Source organism: Trichosurus vulpecula, chromosome 4 (assembly GCF_011100635.1).
Source record: "Trichosurus vulpecula isolate mTriVul1 chromosome 4, mTriVul1.pri, whole genome shotgun sequence".
Classification (NCBI taxonomy): Eukaryota; Metazoa; Chordata; class Mammalia; order Diprotodontia; family Phalangeridae; genus Trichosurus; species Trichosurus vulpecula.
In genome coordinates this window covers 78,895,158-78,915,590 of record NC_050576.1, presented here as the reverse complement: position 1 = coordinate 78,915,590, position 20,433 = coordinate 78,895,158, and the positions used below count along the sequence as shown (strand labels likewise).

The 20,433-nt window shown below is 36.5% G+C and overlaps 1 protein-coding gene across 10 annotated transcripts in view; it reads right to left on the bottom strand.

Moving 5' to 3' along the window:
- Positions 1-20,433, bottom strand: part of SMG7 (SMG7 nonsense mediated mRNA decay factor) — a 96,734-nt gene that overhangs the window by 15,546 nt on the left and 60,755 nt on the right. For all 10 annotated transcript variants that reach the window (XM_036754271.1, XM_036754269.1, XM_036754275.1 and 7 more), the window contains 8 exons: positions 11,492-11,663; positions 10,144-10,215; positions 8,483-8,633; positions 7,888-8,023; positions 5,359-5,521; positions 4,856-5,012; positions 2,505-2,575; positions 1,655-1,715 (listed from right to left, as the gene is read on the bottom strand). In XM_036754271.1, the coding sequence (XP_036610166.1) occupies positions 1,655-1,715; positions 2,505-2,575; positions 4,856-5,012; positions 5,359-5,521; positions 7,888-8,023; positions 8,483-8,633; positions 10,144-10,215; positions 11,492-11,663 (983 nt within the window). The remainder of the gene's footprint in view (positions 1-1,654; positions 1,716-2,504; positions 2,576-4,855; positions 5,013-5,358; positions 5,522-7,887; positions 8,024-8,482; positions 8,634-10,143; positions 10,216-11,491; positions 11,664-20,433) is intronic.

The window sequence follows — 20,433 nt, the reverse complement described above, 5'->3', positions numbered from 1 at the left end:
CAGTCATTTGCAGTCATGTCTCATTCTTCAGGACCCCATTTGGGGTTTTCTTGGCAAAGATATTGGAGTGATTTGGCCATTTCCTTCTCTAGCTAATTTTATAGATGAGGAAACCTGTGGCAAAAAGTACGAAGTGATTTGCTCAGGGTCGTGCAGCTAGTTAAGTGTCGTAAGCTAGTATGTGACTAGATTTCAACTCAGAAAAATGAGTCTCCTTGACTCCAGGCCAAGCACTCTACCCACTGTCTCCTAGCTGTCATCAAAAGGTAATAATCAGGAAGGAAAATATCACCTTTAACACATACCTCACATAGGTAGTTTTTCCCTCTTAGATGTTTTTAGTGAACGAGAATCAGAAAGTTTGCCTAACTATCACTAATTGAGAAGTCCAGTCTACAATTTTAGATTAATATAAAATGAAGTTATTTAAGTATGTGTAGTACTAATAATGCAGGGGGGAGGGAAGGAAGAAAGGGGAGGGGATAGAAGATAGGAGAGAGAGGAGAGGGCAAAGAGGAGAGAGAGAAGAGAGAAAGAGAAAAGACAGAAGGAGAGAGGAGACAGGGAAAGAGGAGGAGGAAGAGGAGAAAACAGAGAGGGGAAAGAGGAGAGAGGAGAAAGAGAAGGAAGAAGAGAGATGAAGAGAGGGGGAAAGGAGGGAGGGGGAGAAAAAGAAAGAAATAAAGAAAGGAAGGAAGAAAGGAAGAAAGAGAAAGAGAGTTAGTTAGTTCTCCCTTGGCTAAACTGCTTTCATGAATAGATGAATAAATGAATGAAAAAACATTTATTAAGAGCTAGCGATGTGCCAAACACTAAGCACTAGTAATTGCTGGGGACACAAAGAGAAAAGCTAAACAGTTTTTACTCTCGAGGGGCTCACACTCTAATTGGGATAAAACAACAAATAGAAGATGTGAATGGTCCTTAATTTGCACATCAACTTTTTGTACTGCATGCCCCACAGTATTTGAAAACTTACTCTTTCAATATTTCTCAATTTTATTAACTTCCCTCAGGTCCTAACTAAAATCTTGTTTTCTACAAGCAGCCTTTCCCCATTCCTCTTAATTTTAGGGTCTTCCCTCTGATTATTTCCATTTTATCCCATATATAACTTGTTTGTGAACAGCTGGTTGTACGTCATCTCCCCTATTATACTGTGAGCTCCTTAAAGAAAAGGTTTCCCCCCGCCTTTTTTGAATATCCCTAGGAGGTGGCCCACTATGGTGGCTGCTTGTTATTTATTATCTGACTATTAGGATGTCTGGTAAAGTCCTCTTATATAGGTATGGAAAATTTATGCTTAGTCCATGGCCTGATCACAACTGCAAATTAGTGTAATGAGAATTAGTGAAGTTTTATTATAGATAATATGGAACCTGATATCATGCATTTGAAAAATTAAAAAGGTAGGGAAAATAGCTTGAATGATGGAAAACATTAAGAGCACTTCAAAACATCCAGAGGCTGTTAAAATGTATAGTATGTTTATTACATTAAATCTTGCTTCAACAGCCATGAGCCCTCACTACTAGTTGTTATCTTTATAGCTCACAGTAGTAGGAGGGCAGGAGCATGTCAAAGTCCTCTCCATCTGAAATGTGTATTTACCCTTCATTTTAATAGTGTAACCATTAATAACGGCACCACATACCTGAAAGAAGGTCTTAGGGCTAAGAATCCCTGTAACTCAAACTCTTCGGGAAGTGGAGTAGCTAAAAAGTAAATGAATAGATGAAAATAAAGGATACAGAAAATCTGTATTAATTCACATTGTTATTAAATAAATATAAATATTCAGACCATAGTACAGCTCAAGAAATGAACAAATGATGAACCTCTTCTAAGGTTATGTGCAGCCCACAGCTCTTATCTTAAAAAAAAAAAAAGTCTTCTTGCTACAAATAGAACAATTTTCAAACACTTCAAAATGGCATTTACAAACACTAGATATGAAAATCTATCTCATTTGTTTTTGTTATACCTAACACCTGGGACCTGAGAAGATGATGGATGAGAAGCTAAAATTCTAGCTAACTAAAATGAGTTCCCCAAACCAACCCTTTCTATACTATGGATGGTGATTAAGTGGAAAGAATAAGGGAAGCATATGAATAATAAGGGAAGATACAGGGGTTAACACCATAGAGCAATTTCTACCTATTCAAATCAAAGGACACTTCCTCTTCCCCCCAGCTAAAACTGTGTGAAGTGAAAAGAAATGAAATATTCACCTGATAATTATTTATCAAGTCCTTATTATTTACATGGCATCTGTGCAAGGCCTTAAAGGTGCTCAATGCTGGGCATACAAAGATGAAAATTAAAAACCTATGTCTTCAAGGAGGTTACAATCAGGCACATGAACCATATAACATGAATAACTAAAAAGCAATTAGAACGTGATTCCTATAACTAAGCTATGGTAAGCCCTGAATTCATCTAATCTGGCCATAAGACTATTATTAGTTACTGGGAAACAGAAAAAGTAGGAAAATTCTCACCATTAGTGCTGGAGAGATCTTCTTCATGTGGCTGGAAGCTGTTTAGAAGAGAGATCAGCCAGGGCCAGATGCTAGAAATCAAAGATAACCATCCATTTTTATAAGGACATACAAGGTAAAATAAAGACCTGTATCCTGATCAACCGCAACATTATTTCTTCAACAGGGAGCTTATAATTAAGACTCTTAAAGCACTTTCACATATTATATTTGATTAAGTTCCAATACATCATAGATATGACCAATATTGCAGGGCATGTTACTGCTTGTGTAAATAGGGATTCAGTTTCTTTTTCAAATAATAGTTTCATCAGAGAACAAGAGCTGGAAGGAACTCTAGATGCCATAAAGTCCAATCTCCTCATTTTAGAGATGAACAAACACTTAGACCCAGGAGAGATTACAACTTGCTCAAAGTCACAAAGGATATTAATTGTTAGAGAGAAATCAGACTGAATCCGTGGCTCTTCATACATAGTTTTCTCTTAAGCTATCAAAATTATTTACATTCTGTGAACACACATTAATATTTGGGAGTAGCAGAGAAAGAAATGAAAATCTGACCTGAAACACTCCCCCCAAAAGTGGCTCATTTATTGATTAAATAAATATAAATGCCTATCTTGAAAGGTGGGTATGAGGCACATATTTAGAGATTTTAAGAACATAACATACTCTGCTACTATGATTAGTCTTCAAAACTTCTTTCCAATGTGCATGTGTGCTGAAAATATTTGGGATAGAATGTATCATAGTCATAAGAAACAGTTGCAAATTTAAAAAGAATTTCCAGACTGCAATGATGGACACAATGTTTTCATGAAAGAAAAATGAGTTCTCAGGAAAAAAAAATTGTAGAAAACAGCTCGATGAGTTTACTTGTGGATAAACTGCCTTGGAGAACCAATGCTAATTTGCTTCCCACAAAGAAAAAGAAATCCATATACATTAGTACTTAAGACAGAATTTATTATAGAAGAAGGATGCAGGGGGTAAAAATCTATAAATTGAAAATGTTAAGACCCAGATAGAAGAAGCTGAAGCTACTTTGAATATGCTTGTGATTTTAGGTCTCAAAATACACTATTTGAGTTATTTTCTCATCATTCCAAATTGCAGTACATGAAAGAACAGAGTTCTTCTGTTTAGTCTACTACCCTTCTATACAAGTCATAGCAGGGCTGGAAGAAAGACATCAACCACTTTAGAATAACAAAAAAAGTCATTTTAGAAAGATTCTGAATTCTAGCTCACAAATACTGAACAATCTCCTGGCAAATCACAGAATTACAAACGTTATTAGTACTGTTCTCAAGGTTTACTGAACCAAAGCAAAAAGAACAGGCTTTAAAAGTTAAGTTGGGAGGAGAGGAGGAATTGTATAAATCAAGACAGTAGATGAAAAAGTGTATGGAGGAAGAAAACTTGGAAAATTTGAATGCTAATGCAGAAGATTTTATCAGATTCACAGTATTACATTGCTAAGTTCTACCTGTGGATCTGTCCAAAACGATCAAGACTAGAATTGTAAGCTTCATAGATATAACAGATATAACTTATACATAAGTAGAAAGACAAAAGGATCCTAATCTTGGCTAGGTCAATTTTAGGAAGTGACCATGGGTAAAGAGGTTTAAATTCTAGATTCCCAAAGAAAAATTCTATTCCCTACTCCTCCAATAAAGAACTCATTTTTATGAAAAAAAAAATTTTTTTAAATGAGGCCCTTCACTTTGTAGGTAAACTTTAAATGCTGGGCTTCTTTGGCAAATCATATTGTTTTCATTTATCACAATAAATTCAACAACAAAACTTAATGTAGAAATGCTCTGAAGGTAGCAATTAGGCAGTCAGTAATGAATAACCAGCTATTATTGTCTCTATATCCAAATATCTTAAATTTCCCTCCAAACTAGTTATAAAAATTAATATAATAGTAATAGCAACAGTTTATGTGAACAATAAAAAAGGAAAAAAATATATCTTCTCTACTTCCTGCAACTTCCAAATAGACATGTTAAGGTGTGTTGTAAATGTACAAGAAATAAACTTGAAAAATGGGAGCACTGTTTTCATCCAAGCTGGCAACAGGATGATTCATCTCTAAGGATAGAGCGGGTAGGAGTGGGTCACATATCCTCAGGACTTGTTTTTTAAAGAAGGAATTCAAATAAACAAATAAAAAACACAAAATAAGTCTTCAGTCCTATTTTCCAATAATATCTAGAACAAACAACACAACTTACTGTTTAAATGTTGTTTTAGAAGAGTTTTTACATGTCTATGAAAATCACACAAATCAGAGCATTTCTCACACCACACACAGTCAAACCAAGTTTTAAAATACTTACTACTGTCTTTCATCAACCACGGCCTCCTGAAAAACACTGGGTCTAAGTTTCAGCCAATCCATTGAGACCTTGACAGCAGGAAGGGGATATGCACTGCATGATTCCTCCTGATATTCATTCTGAAGAGGGCACTTGCACAGGATGCCAAGAAAAGAGACTTGGGAGAGAAAAAGAAAGAGATAACCCAGAACATAGAAAGATGTGAAACAGTATACCAATCCAAATAAAAGAAAGCCAATTATTAGTCTTTTGCTATATCCTGTCAAAACTTTCTTTCCCTCCCAAGAGTTTTCTCTGTGCCACAGAGAAAACACTCAGTGAGAGGCTCATGGAACCAATTAAATTAAAAGTAACAATATGAATGCTGAACAAAAGAACTCATTAAAAAAGGCCACTCACTGCCTCTTTATAATGAAAAAGAGCGGCAACATTCCATTTCTAATGTGTGCAAACTAAGAGCTAGGAAAGGGACACAGACCAAACTGAGATATTGTAATACTCACTAAAGAGGGCCAGTAGCTGCGTCCAACACAGCTGCTCATCCTGGCTGTAACTGTGTTGTTCAGTTTCATTGCTAAAGTCACGAAGGTGATGAAGTTGAAACAGGTTAATGACAGTGACGTGAACTAGCTGCTGAGAGTTGAATGCTTTTTGGAATAGCAGTCTCTGAAAAATAGACAGGAATACTTTACATATATAATCAAATATAAGAGTTATCTTTAACACAATTAAATTGGTCAAAATGCATTTACGGCCACCTAAGTATGGCTAGAGATGAATAAATAAGTGATTTCATTTTAAATCCTATTGCTGTAACTTTTAAAATTCAGTATCTTGATTTGGACTGAAAGGACTCATGCTGATTCTTTGCCTAGAAATTGTTATTGAAATTATTAAATTATATATGACTAGTAGATAATTAAATTGTTCTAAAATACTTGCAGAAGAGGTAAGGTTCTCTGTGTGCGTGTACATATCTGAGAAGAAGACATAAGGGATGAACATGGTTTTTTAGACCACAGTATTTAAAAAAAAAAAAGTAAATAATTATACATGAGACAATACTACAAGAAGTTAATCAGTAAGATAGCTGTAGCACCTCCCACTACCCTCACCTCTACTCCCATGGCCTCACAAGACACAGAATCAAAACCTACATCACCACCAATCTGTATAGGACTATGAGACAATTGTGTATTTAGTTATCTTTCATTTTAACAAGTATAATATAGTAAACTGGGTTCCTTAAAACCTGTAACCTTAAAAAAAACTGAAAAAACTTTGAAATTCTCAACAATTCAACATATAAATATATATTATTTAAGGAAAAGTGGGGGAGCATTTAAAAAATAAAAACAGGGGCAAGGAGAAAAGCACATGGTTTCTTCAAAAGCTTGGGAACAATTGCGCCAAACAGCCATTTCATGATCTATAATCAGATTTTGAAGGCAAGGTCTGACAAGGCTATACCCACACATCCAAGCCAAAAAAATCCCAAAACAAAACCAACTAAGCAACAGAAACATGCTTCAATAACTCACCCTTCTTCCCTGCCCTCCTCCCAACCCTTATGGTTCACAGGCCTGCCTTATGCAATGCTTCACTTAAAAAGTAATGCTTTTCATAGGTTCAAGGCTGGATGGGACCTTAATCATCTGACAATTGAATTCGTAAAAAATTTTCCCAAAAGAAGAATCCATAACCTCTCATTGCAATGTAATTTCATGATGGACAAATTACAATTGAGACTACTACCTACATCCTGGTGTCAGTGGAGAATCACATGTGTTCTTTTCATAATAGTTCTTTTATAATCAAGACTTACTAAGAAAGCACTAAACCACGATCACTCCTCTCCAAGCTGAACAGTTCAAAGCTAAATCTTTTATTAATGGAAATGAGAAATTTAAGACTCACATAATAATGCTTTTCAGATATCGCCATAATGTTAAACCTTCTGTTTGGGCTCAGATTAGCCCATTTGAAATGAACAGAAAACGCAGGGGATATTAAAAGCTTTTGTGTAAATTTAAGTACTGAATGTGTCCACCACTATCAGCTTAATGTAGCACTTGGCACAATGTTTGTTGAATGAATATCCCATAAAATTTGGCGTGAACTTATCTTAGAGTCAGTTTTCAAGACCTTTGGACTAAGAGATGATAGTGAAATATTTCTGTAGGTACAGCATAAGAAATAATTATGCAGTATTTTTCCAGACTTTTTAAATACATTCAGAATGGGGCAGCTAGTTGGCACAGTGAGTAGAGCACTGGCCCTGGAGTCAGGAGGACCTGAGTTCAAATCCGGCCTCAGACACTTGACTCACTAGCTGTGTGACCCTGGGGAACTCATTTAACCCCAATTGCCCTGCCTTCCCCCCTGCAAAACAAAACAAGAAAAGACCACTCAGAATAGACATACATATATAAAGAGGTAAGATTGTATCTGGGTATTCCCTCAATAAACACATGAGGTTGAATGCTACTTTCCCTCCCAATAAATTCATTCTAGGTCAAATGCATATATAAGCAGAACAAAAGTCTTTCAGAAAAAGAGACAATTTTTATTTCCTTCTCGCACATAAACAATGTGGAAAAATTCCTTTGGAAACAGATGAAGTTCCTGGACCTAGTTCTTAAAATTTAAATATCATAAGGAGAAGCAGAATAACGGATGTGGAAAATGAGACTAATTACCAAGTAAATAACCAAGCTACTGTTTACCTATTGACATTTGGAAATAACTCAAGCACACTAGGATAGTCAAAAGTGGTACTTTAGAATCCTGGATCAGCCCCACTCGTGGGACTGAGAAAGGAGATGCTGTCCTTTGCACGATCTGCTATTTGGCAGTTCAACAGTGAAAGCATTGTTGCTTTCTTCCATGATTTTTCCAAGTGATCTTCTGCAATATGTATCCCTGATAGTTGTGGGAGTTAACTATTAAAATCAGGAGACCTTTTAGCCAAACCCAATTTCATATTTTTGGATTTAGAAATAATAAAGAATTATGTTTCCTTGTGCTCTGACCTTAAACTGTTCCTCCAATTTCTCTCGAAGAGGGCTCAGCTTCTCTAAACTCTTGCTCAGATACACGTGACCATGGAATTTAATAAAGGCTTTGATGAAGTCAGAAACACCCCATCTAGTTTTCACCTCATCCCGGCTGTAACATATGAAAAAAAAAAAACAAAACTTTTTTCAGTCTTAAGTAGCAAAAATGACTAATCTCTTAAAGATTCCCAACACAAATTACACCTTTGTAAGCAAATGAAACAGTAGGGTTCTTTGTGGAACTGAATGTACTTCCCACTAAAATCATAGCATAAAATATGGCTGAACTTACCAATATATATCCCAACAGATGTAGCTCAGATGTTTCTCTAGTCTTTTTCCTTATCTACTCTACTGAACACATACACAAATTTCTACATTTCTATTACATTGACTCCATGCTTAAAAAAAAAAAGACAGGTAGAATAGATGGAGCTGTCTTATTTGTAAGCCTCAAAGTGCCATATGAATGTGAGATGCACAAATGTAGCAACTCTTATCTGACATACAAACTGTACAGCTAGGCCTACCACAGGTGAATAAAAAGAGTCCCAAGAGAAGTTGGGCAAACCTTTCCAGTGCTTTAGAAAGTGCTTTTTGAAGATTAGTGGAGGCAGCTGGGAAAGGGAACTTCACAGCGATGCTTCTGCAGTAGTAGAAAATTGTGGTCAGATGGTCTCCTTTGGAAGAAGCTAAAATAGCCAACTGATTGTAAGGCTGACCTAGGGGAAGAAACACATCCTTATTTATGGAGCTGTCAAATATCTAACACTATGATACAAGAAAGCAATCTTAGAATTCAAAACCAGAATCTAGAAATTCCAAACCTATGGTTATTCTATATGTAAATCAAGAGGTTCATGAGCTAATGCACGACCTCAAGTGGCTTTGAAGGGGAAGGGGACCTGTGTGAAGGTGTGGTCCAGGGAAAGGAGGCTGGATTTGAATGAATGGGGCAGTGTGGCTCTGAAATCTAGCTCTGCCACTTCCTGTCCATGTGTGACCTTGGGCCCAGTCCTTCATTGCTGGGGCTCTCAATGTTTTTATCTGTAAAAAGGTGATTATGAATGGAGAAGAAGATAAAAAATTTTTTGGACATGGCTTATGTGGAAATTTGTTTTGACTGATCATACATCTTTGCAATGGGTTTTGTTTTTCTCGTGTTGTCAAATTGCAGATTCCTGACTGATTAAAATAAAATTTTTTAACTGTGGAAAAAAGAGGCCGAACTAGACAGTATTTAAGATTTCTTCCAGCCCTAAATTTAGGCTCCCAAAAAGCAGATCAAACTTTACCACCTGACATGAACCCACATTTCAGTTTCTAAGCCATCTGACTGAAGCAGAAGGAAAAGGGCCCAAAAGTCTCAAAAGACATCTTTTTGGAGGACCTAATGTGGTTAAGATGCAGCTTAACAAGAACTGATAAAAGAGTATAGTACTTAATTCTTGTTAAAAGTTCCTTAATTGATTAAATTTTTTGATTTATTTATTACTTATTTTTATTTATTTATTAATTCAATCAATTCAAAGTAATTAAATAATTAAATCCTTAATTGAATTAAAGCTAAGAGAACAGTTCTTTCAGGGACACCAAGAAGTTAAAAGTTTTTTAGAAACTGTCTGAAAACTCATTGGAGAATGTCTATTTTATAATCTGCTTGATTAAAAAAAAATTCACTTTATATCAATAGTAATGTTAGTATGCACAGTGACATTCAGAAGGAAAAGTCTAAAATAAGATCATAGGTTTAGAGAGGAAAAATGACTTTAGATGTTAATTAGTCCAACTCAGACATTTTATAAAAGATGAGGAAATTGAGTCCTAGAGAGATGTGGGAGTTTGTCCAAGGTCACAAAGGAAAATGGAGGAGAAAGGATTTGAAACTAGGTGCAATGACTTATATCCAGTGTTTCTTTTCGCTGCACCACACGTTTATGCCACACAATGACCAGACCTATGTCTTCAGTGGTAGAGGAAACTCCCTCTATTAATACAGGCTGACATCTCTGCAAATTACAGTCTTAGAAAGTTGGAGCACTCAGAGTTTCAACGATTTGCCCAAGTATTCCTGGCTTCAAGGACAGCTTCAAGGACAAGATGCCTCTCACATATCACCATTGTAAAATTGAAAATGAGCCTTTAAAAATATACAGGAGTAATCTCCTCATATTTGGAAAGAATGAAACAGATGCCCAACTGCTCTTTAATCTTTATAGGACTCAGACTCACCATTGGAGGGGACAAGCTGAGCTGCATGCCTATAGTAGGACTCTGCCTGGCTGGTCTGGTTTCTATAGCGAGCTGAAAGCAGGAAAAAAATAAGGTGAACAAATGAAACACCAAAACTTCTTTTTCTTTCTGAATTTCCCCAATTTTCCTGCCTGTTTGTTTAAAAATCTACAGACTATAAACATAATACAATTTACTTACGACTCATTACAGAGAGAGCATATAAATAGTTTAAAATAAATTAACTGTAGGATTATGTGTGCAGTGTCCGTCTTCTTCTATTATTTGGGACATTCAGCATGTAACCAATTGTAAAGCTTACCTAGCCCCCATTTTCAGGTCCTCCAGTGTCATGCATCACCAGCTCCCATTATGGACTATGCTGGTGACCTGGAGCCGGCCCACAAGAAGGGGTGATTTTATATGGCACTTAAAAACAAAACAAAACAAAAAACACTATACAATACGATCTGGCAAATAGTTTATTTCTTTAAAATCTCAATGTGATTTTTAAAATGCCTCCAAACCCCTTTTGGGATATAAAGGATGTGTGTGCAAAAAATACAGTTAAAGCAAGAACAACTCACAAACACACCGCTTCTTTAGTCTCTCCTACAGATAGAATCTCATGCTAATTTTGACTGGACCCCACATGGAGCCAATGCTGTGGACATCAAAAGACCTAAAAAAAAGCTAACTTAAAGTCAACCTTTCCCTCATCTGCTATTTTAGGACAACTAATACATAATCCTATAGTTAATTTATTTTATAACCATTTTAGGTCACCTTTAAAGGAATAGACAAGTTGCAGAAACAAACAAGAGGAGCAGAAAGCACTCAGCTAAAATAAACGCATAAGAAACATGAATCCTTTTCTAGAAAATTTTGAAAAGAAATAAAGTTATTTAAAAATTACTAACTCCTAGTATATCAATAAAAAGGAATAATAAACTAGTCAGTTAGCTTCTAAAAGGAATAACAAACATAAGGAAAAAAACTTCACAAATGTAAAACAGTATAGCCTTACTTAGAATACTTTAAAAAGCCTAACATAAACTAAATCTTTGCTATTTACCATATACTCATAGAACGACACTGTCCCTTAGTCTGCATAAGATTTGTGTTGATGTGGAAGCTGTTTTTTTCAAGGGCTTCTTGCTTAAGCCTATTCCAAAGCACCCAGAGATTCTACATTCCTTATAGCACATTTCACATCACCCTCATAAAATCTCAATTCAGAATGCTTCACTAAGTTGCTGGTCAGCTGAAAGTAAATAGGCTTCTTTCTACGACTGTACTGCAAGTTAGAAAGGAGCATCTCACTGATCTTTTCGCTTCAAAGGCTCACCGATGTCTCCAAGGTGGACGAGGCAGTGCTGGCAGATATACGAGCAGGAGCTAGACTGTGGCTTTACTATGGCGCTGGTATGCGTCTGTTTATTGCTGATAATCCCCAACTGGGAAGACTTTACACGGCAAGGTAAATCTACATTAAACACTGTGCACAGCTCCTGTAACAACTGAAAGAGACAAATGACAGATATAAAAGATGACTTGGAGAATTTTTTCCAATGAAAGTTTCTACAATAAGTATGTAGTCTGAATACCACATACAGTAGAACACCGATTTAAAAACTACAGCTAAATTTTATAGCAAAATCAGTATGAAAATATGCTATAAGAACCTGTATTTACTAATCAAAAGCCAACTCTTCATTCATTAATTTTTCAGAAATTCAGGAAAAGGTCCAAAAGCAAAAGAGTTAGTGAAAAAAATTGCTTTCTGAAATTGTTAACATTCTAAGCATCTATCTGCACATTGCAGTATGAGCCCTTTCATATACTTAAAACCATACAATCTCAGTAGGCCGTTTAGACATTTAAATAAATGTGATATAACAAATAAAAGTGAATAATCTAGCTATAAGGCTTTCTGGAAAAAGCAAAAATTCTGGGCAAGTATTTAGGTACACATCTAGCTCATTGGAAACTACATTACTTAACATGAAACATAAGATCTCTCAAGGTGTAACCAGAAGTTCATCTGTACCTACGAATACAGTATTTGTATTTAATACCCACCGAATACCCACAGAAAAGGAATTAAAAAAAAACTGAGATAGTGATGAGTTACATTTAAAAAGTTCTAGCTCCAAATTCTTACTAACACAAACAAATCCAGAGATGTTGAGAAACTGCTAGAAAAGTCTTTAGGAAGGTGATTATAGTGCCATGATAAACAGATAACAGAATAGGAAAAAACCTCATAGGATCAAAAATTTAGAGCTGGAAGAGACCTCAGTCATCTAGGCGAAGTCCCTCAGTTTTAGACATGAGCCACATGAAAGACCTGAATAGGTCATGGGACTTGCCCAAAGCTGTCAGAACTAGGATTCCTATCCAGTCTCGTTTCCCATCTGGCTGAAGTACTTTGGACTTCTGACTCCTTCCTCTGCCATGCCCCAGAAACCTCGTGATTGGAAAACCTCATCATCCTGCCCTGCATGATAGAATCAACCTTGGTACTCACACTGCAACACTATCTCCTATTTCCCTTTGATTGGAGGTCAGAGGCATGAACTCCAAAACAGACAAGTTGCTTCTCACCTGGCTGCACCAGGATGGCATTTCTCGTCTCCACTTTCTTTCTGTTCTTTCAGATTCCTTTTGTGTGTTGTCTTCATATATTAGACTGTAAGCTCCTTGAGTGCAGGGGCTCTTTCCCCTATGATTTGTATTCCCAGCACTTAGGGCATTCCCTGGAACATGGGTGCTTAATAAAATAAGGTTCACTGACTCCAAATTCAGCATGCTTTCACTGTACCATGCTATTTCCTTGAGAGGGAAGGTTTAACATCTCTCTTTGGCAGCTAGCAATTATGCATTCCAGCAAGTTTATATCTTTTCTCTTAATTAATCCCAGAAAAATCTATGCGGAGATATTTGGAATTTTGTCCACAGGTTAAAGTCTTAATAATGGACAATACTGATTTTTACCGAGACACATCACTTTCATAACATTTATAGACTCAGCTATACTTACTAAATGAGCAAACTACAGCATTAATAGAGAATGTCTACAGTTGTTTTCTGCGATAACATTTAGAATTGTAACTAATTATGATAATGAAAAGTGGCATCCCCTTTAAGAATCCCACAATTTAATTACATTCAATTCAATAAACATTAAGTGTCTACCTCCTGGGTCTTCTTTATTCTGCCTTTTACTTACTATTGTTTCTTTGCTAGTAGTAGTTCCTTCATGGAAAACAATCAGGGAGATTCTAAATGGCCAGTCAATACAAAAAACTACAGGAAAGCAGGGCAGAATGGCAGAAATCGCCTAAACAAACTATATACAACAAACATAATACACACCATTCTAGGGAAACAGAAAATAAGTCTCAGTTCTTTCCTTCTTGGAGCTTAAAAGTGTAAAGCAGAAGTGTTATAAGTGGGTAATCTTTTATAAAATAAATAAAAACACAATATAACACATAATGCTAATTTGTGGTTTTCTAAGTCATTATGCTATAGGCAAAGACTTATTTCTACTTGAGTCTGACACCACTGGTCTAGAGTGAGAATGTGATTTGGGAGAAAGGTCCATTACTGACTTAGCAGGGCGGAACAAGGACAAAGGAAAAGACAGTGAGAATTATAGTATTCAGAAAATCCTGGATAGAGGATGTGGTATTCGAGATGGTTTGGGGTTTGTTTTGCGTGACAATATTTATTTATTACAAGGATTTTTATTTCCCCAGTAAGGTGGAAAAGAAAAAAAAAATCAAAGCTTGCTAACTGCAAAAAAGCAAATTTAATTTAAAAAACAGAAAAATGATGGTTAGTACTTCAATAGGCTTCAAGAAGGGGAGATCTGAAAAGATATTCTAGGCATAAAGAATAGTTGCTACTAAGCCACGGAGGCAGTAGAACTCAACCTATGCTCAAGGGGAAGACAATAAGGTACTTTGGCTGAGTATATAGACCTGATAGGAGTAATATGAGATGAGACTTGAAAATAGGGCAGCCTTAGATTACAGAGACCTCAAACTCTTCTGGTGGGCAATAAAGAGCAACTGAATTTTAAAAGTAAAGTGACATGATCAGATGTGTAAAGCCTAGTACTCCGGTAGCTGCATATAGAAAGAAAGAGAGAGAAGGAAAACTCCTAAAGACTTGTCGACAGTACAAATATGTAAAAATAAGAGCCCATAATAAGATGGCAGTAGTAAGGATAGAGAAGAGGGATTGTATGCAAAAAAAAAATGTGGTGACATTGGCTGAAATATGAGAGTGAAGAATAAAGGATAATCTTAAGGTTACAAAAGGTGAATGGTAGTACCACAGAAAGAAGGAATGGTATCAGGAGAAGCAGGCTTTTGGGTATAGGGGTGGGGTGGGGAAAGCACTTATGGCTATGCTGAATTTGAGATGACAGTAAAACATCCAGATAAAGAGGTCTTACAAGTAGCTAAAAATGAGAGTCTAGGGTTCAAGATTATTAAGACAGGAAAAAGATTTCTAATATTTCTAAGTCATCTGCATATTGGTGCTAATACAGTTATCCCTTCCACATTGTGACTTTCCCCATCATGGTTTCAATATATCGCAGGGTGGCATAAGGAATTAAATGGGAATTTTGGGGGAGTTTTGCAGAAGCCACAGATGACATGCAGAGGCCAGCAGATGACACAGGGCCTGTGACCAAATACTTAACCCAAATTTTACAATAAGGTACTGTAAATACCCCATAAAAGAAAAATAAAAAATTCGAACTTCTTCTCTGGTGCAATGGGAGGGCCAAAAAATTTTTCATAGATTTTCCAGAATGTAGGGGTGCTGTGTCCCTTATCTCTGTGACATGAAAGAAATAACTATATAAGCTATGGAAATGAAAGTGGTTGGTAAAGGCAAGAGTACAGAGAAAAGCAAAACCTAATAGGTGGTAGGGAAAAGTTAAGCATGTTAGGACAATGACAAGTCAAAGAAGGAATAGTTGTCAGACCAGGAAAATATGGTGCCTCTGAAATCAAAAGAAGAAAGTATCTAGTAGGTGAAGTCAATAGGATCAAAAGCTATAAGAGAGCCCAAGAAGGATATGGAATGGAAAAAGCCATTGTCTATGACCACTAGCAGGCCAATAGTGAGCTCTGAATGGGCAGTTTCAGGAGAATGATCTAGGAAGAAGACTGACAGGGTGAGTAGTAAAGTGCAATTAGGTACAATTTTTTCTTGAAGGTATGGAGGAGAAATGAAAAGAAGAGGGTAGCTGAATGGGCTAGAAAAAAATAATGCAAAGCTTTTTAGAACTAGAGTGACCCAAGGAAGTCTATAAAAATTTAATTACATTCAACTTGCACCTAAGCACCTAATAAAAGCACTGTACTATGTACTGGAATAGAGGAAGAAGCCACTGGAAGAAATAAAGGGAATAACTGCTAAAGCAAAATCCTAGAGATAAGAGGAAGAAATAGGAATAAAAAGGTAAGAGAAATTTCTATCAGTGAAGAATGCAAAACACCTACTTCCTCTTCTGTAAGAAGGAAGGAATAATGATGGTGACATTTGAGGAAAGGAATAAGGGAGCCGAGTAATTCACAGCTGTTGTTCTCAATTTTCTTAGTGAAATAGAAGGTCATCTATTGCCAAGTCTGAGTAATAAGGGGCACCTTTAGGGGTGAGATGAGGATTTAAAGAAAAAAAAAAAGGTTCTGAACAACCACAGCAAAGAATGAGACAGAGAATGGATACAAGTAGAAATGCTGAATTTTTAACAGGTGTGATCAACTTGATTCCATGACTAATTATTTACCAGGTGTAGAGCAGGACTGGAAAAATCTAATAATAGGGTTCACATCAAGGACTGGAGATTCATAAGCTGCAAATGATGAAAAGTCAGGGAAACACAGGATTCTAGGGCAGTAGTTTGTGAAATATTAAAGGGGCAGGTTATAGAGGTCAATGCTAGATAATGAAGAGAAGTGAAGCCAGAATGGTAGAAACAGAAGTGGAATAATAGTAATGACTCTCAGGGGCCTATAAGTATATTTAGTGCACAACAGTAGGAGAGCTAGAAAGATAAGAAGTTGTAGGAGAGTGGTATTTTAAACATTCCCGATCTTGGAGGTAACAGAATTCTGTGAGATGGTGTCTTCTGAGGTGTAACTATATCTGTAAATGGTTCAAGTGGATTATAAGGAGATTTCTAGAGTGAGAAGTTGAAGAATTGTGTTCAGTTTATTTTTTTTAGAAGAATATCAAAGTCCCTGAGAATGACAGCAAAAGATTGGTCCAGGTTTGAATAGGTTGAGGCTGACAAAGCTGGAAAAATGGTATGGGAACTGGTAACAGCAAAAGTATAATGCAATGGTGGGTAAATAGAACTGTAGAGTTAGAAGGAACTGCATAGGTCAGATTGTCTGACACTCTCATTTTACAGTAAAAAGATTGAGACCTGGAAAGGCCAGTGATTTGCCTTTGAAATCACGTGATTAATTATTAGCAAAACTGAAACTGGATTCCAGATCTTTCTAATCCTATCCAATGCTATCCACTATACCACAATGCCACCTATCTATTATAAACACCCCCTTCTTCTGAGAACACAACTGAGAACTAGGAAAGGAAAAAAAGTTCTAAGTTGGTAAAAGAGTTGTCATAAAGCTTTTCCTCTGGATTGCCAGACTCTCTTTCATGAAACCTATTTTTCTCTCATTTTAAAAAGAATTCCAACAAACTTTGTTACCTGATCTCAGCCTAGAACAGATTAGAAACCTCAAATTAGAGGGTAGGAAAGAGCAGGTTTTAAAAAGGAAGAAATACTCTACAGGCAGGTTGTAATGGCAAGTAAAGTGGGATATTTTTTGCTGTTTTTTCTGTTTGTGTTATTCAGTTTCCCAGCCTTAGTCTTACATGCCTCTGCAATGAGCCAATCAGACATGTGCAAGCAGGCTCTAACCAATCAGATACATAGATGTGGGCTCTAGCCGCTCTAAATGCTGAGTAGAACTATACATAATGAGAGCCTGTGTTGAGAAAGCAGACATTAAGACAGCCAGAGTTGAAGGGGTGAGCCAACACTGAAAAGAAGAGAATGCAGAGAAGAGGCCTCTGAGAGGCTACCCCTTTCCGCTACTCCTTAAGGAAGACCCTACCTAACCTGAGACATCCTGCTTTTGGGGATGCAATGATATATGCTGTGTAGTGTGATATTCTTACTGTGACCTTTGCTGCTGATACCTAAGGAAGAGCAAAAACAGAGAAAGAAAACTATAGTCCAATTTCCTTAATAGATATTGATGCAAAAATCTTAAATAAAACACTTGCAAGGAGATTACAGCACCATATCACAAAGATCACTATGACCAGGTGGAAATCATACCAGGAATGCAGGGCTGGTTCAAGATTAGGAAAAATATCAGAATAACTGACCACATCGATAACAAAAACAACAAAAATCATATGGTTATCTCAATAGATGCAGAAAAAGCTTTTAATAAAATACAACACTCAATGCTATTAAAAACACTAGAAAGCATAGGAATAAATGCAGCTTTCTTAAAGTGAAAAGTAGCATCTATCTAAAACCATGAGCAAGCATTATCTACAAGCACTAGAAGCCTTACCAATAAGATCAGGGGTCAAGCAAGGATGCCCATTATCATAAATATTGTACTAGAAATGATAGCTATGGCAGTAAGACAAGAAAAAGAAATGGAAGGAATTAGAATAGGCAATGAGGAAACAAAACTATCACTTTTTACAGATGATATGATGGTCTACTTAAAGGATCAACTAAAAAATTAGTTGAAATAATTAACAAACTTAATTATTTACTTTGTTCAGAGTATAAAGCAGCATGGAATAAGATAGAGAAATGGCTTCAAAGCCAGGAAGACCTGAGTTTAAGTCTTGTCTCTGACACACAGTGGCTAGAGAACTCTGGGCAAATTATTTAGCCTCTCACTACTCTGGACAAGTCTCCACGACTTAAGTTGCAGAGAAGATGCTGACCTGTATTCATACAGGGAATATCCTAATCCAGATGTTCCTTATGCCAATGAAAAATTACAGGTCCAAAACCATATCCCTATGTTCACAGAATATACAAACATTTAATAAAACATAAGGGATTCCAAGAGGTAATATGACACAAATGAATGTAAAATGTCACATGAGGTTTGAGGAAGAAAAGATCAATCCAGAAATAAGGAGAGGGAAAAAAATCAGTCATGGTTTCATGAAGAAAGTCACAAAGGCACAGACAGCTATGAAGTGGCAAGTAGCCCAGTTTGGACAGACTGTAGAACAGGAGGAATGACATAGTATGAAATGAGCCTAGAGATTTTCAAAAGCTTTGAATGGCAGGCTAAGTAGCTGTGATTTTATTCACTGGGTAGTGTTTTAAAGAGAGAAGTGACACAATCAGATCTGCATACAGGAAGATTAATTGAGCAGCAGCAATAAAGATGGACTAGAGAGAAGAAAAACTGATTAGGAAGCAAGTGAACTACTTCAGGTAGGGAGTAATAAGGTTTTATGCTATAATGGTGGCAGTGGCAAAAGAAAGGCGATTATGTGATAGAAGTGATACTGGGAACGAAGAATCAAAACAATGTGGCCGCTAATTCCAATGGGTGAGGGAAGAAAAAGAGCCAAAGACAGTAACTTAGGTTTCAAACCTGGGTGAGGGATGAATGGTGCTACCATTAAAACTAGTAGTGAAATCATAAAGGAACAGGTTGGAGAGAAAAAGACATTCGATTTTGGACAGGTGAGTTTGAGGCACCAATGAAAGCAACTACATCATAGATCTCTATCTTGTCTGTAGATGAAATTTTAGTCTTTAGCAACTGCATACTTTAAAAGGCTAGCTGACTGAAACGGTCAAATATTCTGGAAAGCAATTGGGAATTAAGTTAAACTAATGATTAATGCCCATATCCTTTGCTCCAGAGTTCTCACTGTTAAGCCTATAACCCAAGGAGGTTAAAGTCAGAAATAAAGATCCCATATATAACCAAAATATTCATGTTTGTGGTATGAATCTAAACAAAAGTATATTTCCTTTGATTGGGGAATGGTTAAAACAACCTGTGGTACATGATGGAATAATATTGTCCAAGAAGAAATGTTTAATAGGAAGGATAGAAGCATAGAAAGACTTATGTGAACTGATGCAAAGTCAAGTAAGCAGAAGCAGGAAGATCAATATGCACATCATTAATATAAACAATTAATGAAATAAAGCAATAACAATAAACATTGGCTGATGTGTAATAAGAATGAGCAAGCTTGGCCCCAAAGAAGAAATGAGAAAATGGGTAAGATAGATGACTGGGTACGGAGTGTGGCAAACACTGTCAGACTTGGCTAATATGCTGGTTGGTTTTGCCCAATTGCTTTTTCTTCTCTTTCTTTTTTATTGTATGCTGCAAGAGAGGGATGGCTCTGGGGAGGGGAGGGGTTAAAGATTTGCCTTACAAATGAGGGTGGTGGGGGGAAAAAAAACCCAAAAGATACCAATTCTTTATATGCCTGGGTAAATGTGAAGCTGCATAAAATTGACTGTGAAAAAATAATAGTGGGTAGGACCATATTCTTAACATTGAAAAGTCCCCAAGGTTTAAGGACTAGATAATGGTATGCCAATACCTCTCTTCAGAAGTATTAATATATGTTATAACTGAGAATCAGATTACCCGGTGTTAGCGACAATGCCAACAAAAACTGTCCATTTATTCTTAAGTGAAAAGACTTAATAAATTGATGCCAAGCTATCTTCTGGGATTTGACACTAATTCCCCTCCCCCAACAATGTCCAATTTAAAAGAAATATAGGAATCAGAGGATATAGCAGAAACAAACAGGAGCACAGAGACATCATCAAAGGGCTCTTTCAGGGCAGGAGTTTTATACCCCTTATTGTATTTGTGCCCACAGCTACATGTTACCAACACATGCAAAAAGGTAACATAAAATTTGTTCTTCTCCTGGAGATACTTACTTACTAGTGAATCACTGAGACTAAAGGAAAAGTAAAGAACTAAAGACAGATTATATGCAACATGTAACAAAATACATGTAATTATAAACAATGAACTCATTATGTGACTTTGGGCAAGTTAGTTTACCTTCCTGGGGATGAGTGTAGCAGCAGTTCAGATTTGAAGATCTTTCCCTGCCATTAACAGGCCATGTGACCTGCTTACATCACGGGAAGCCTGTTACATGTGGTGGGAGGAGCTTTCCGACAGGAAAAGGAAGTTATGTCACAGGAAATGCTGT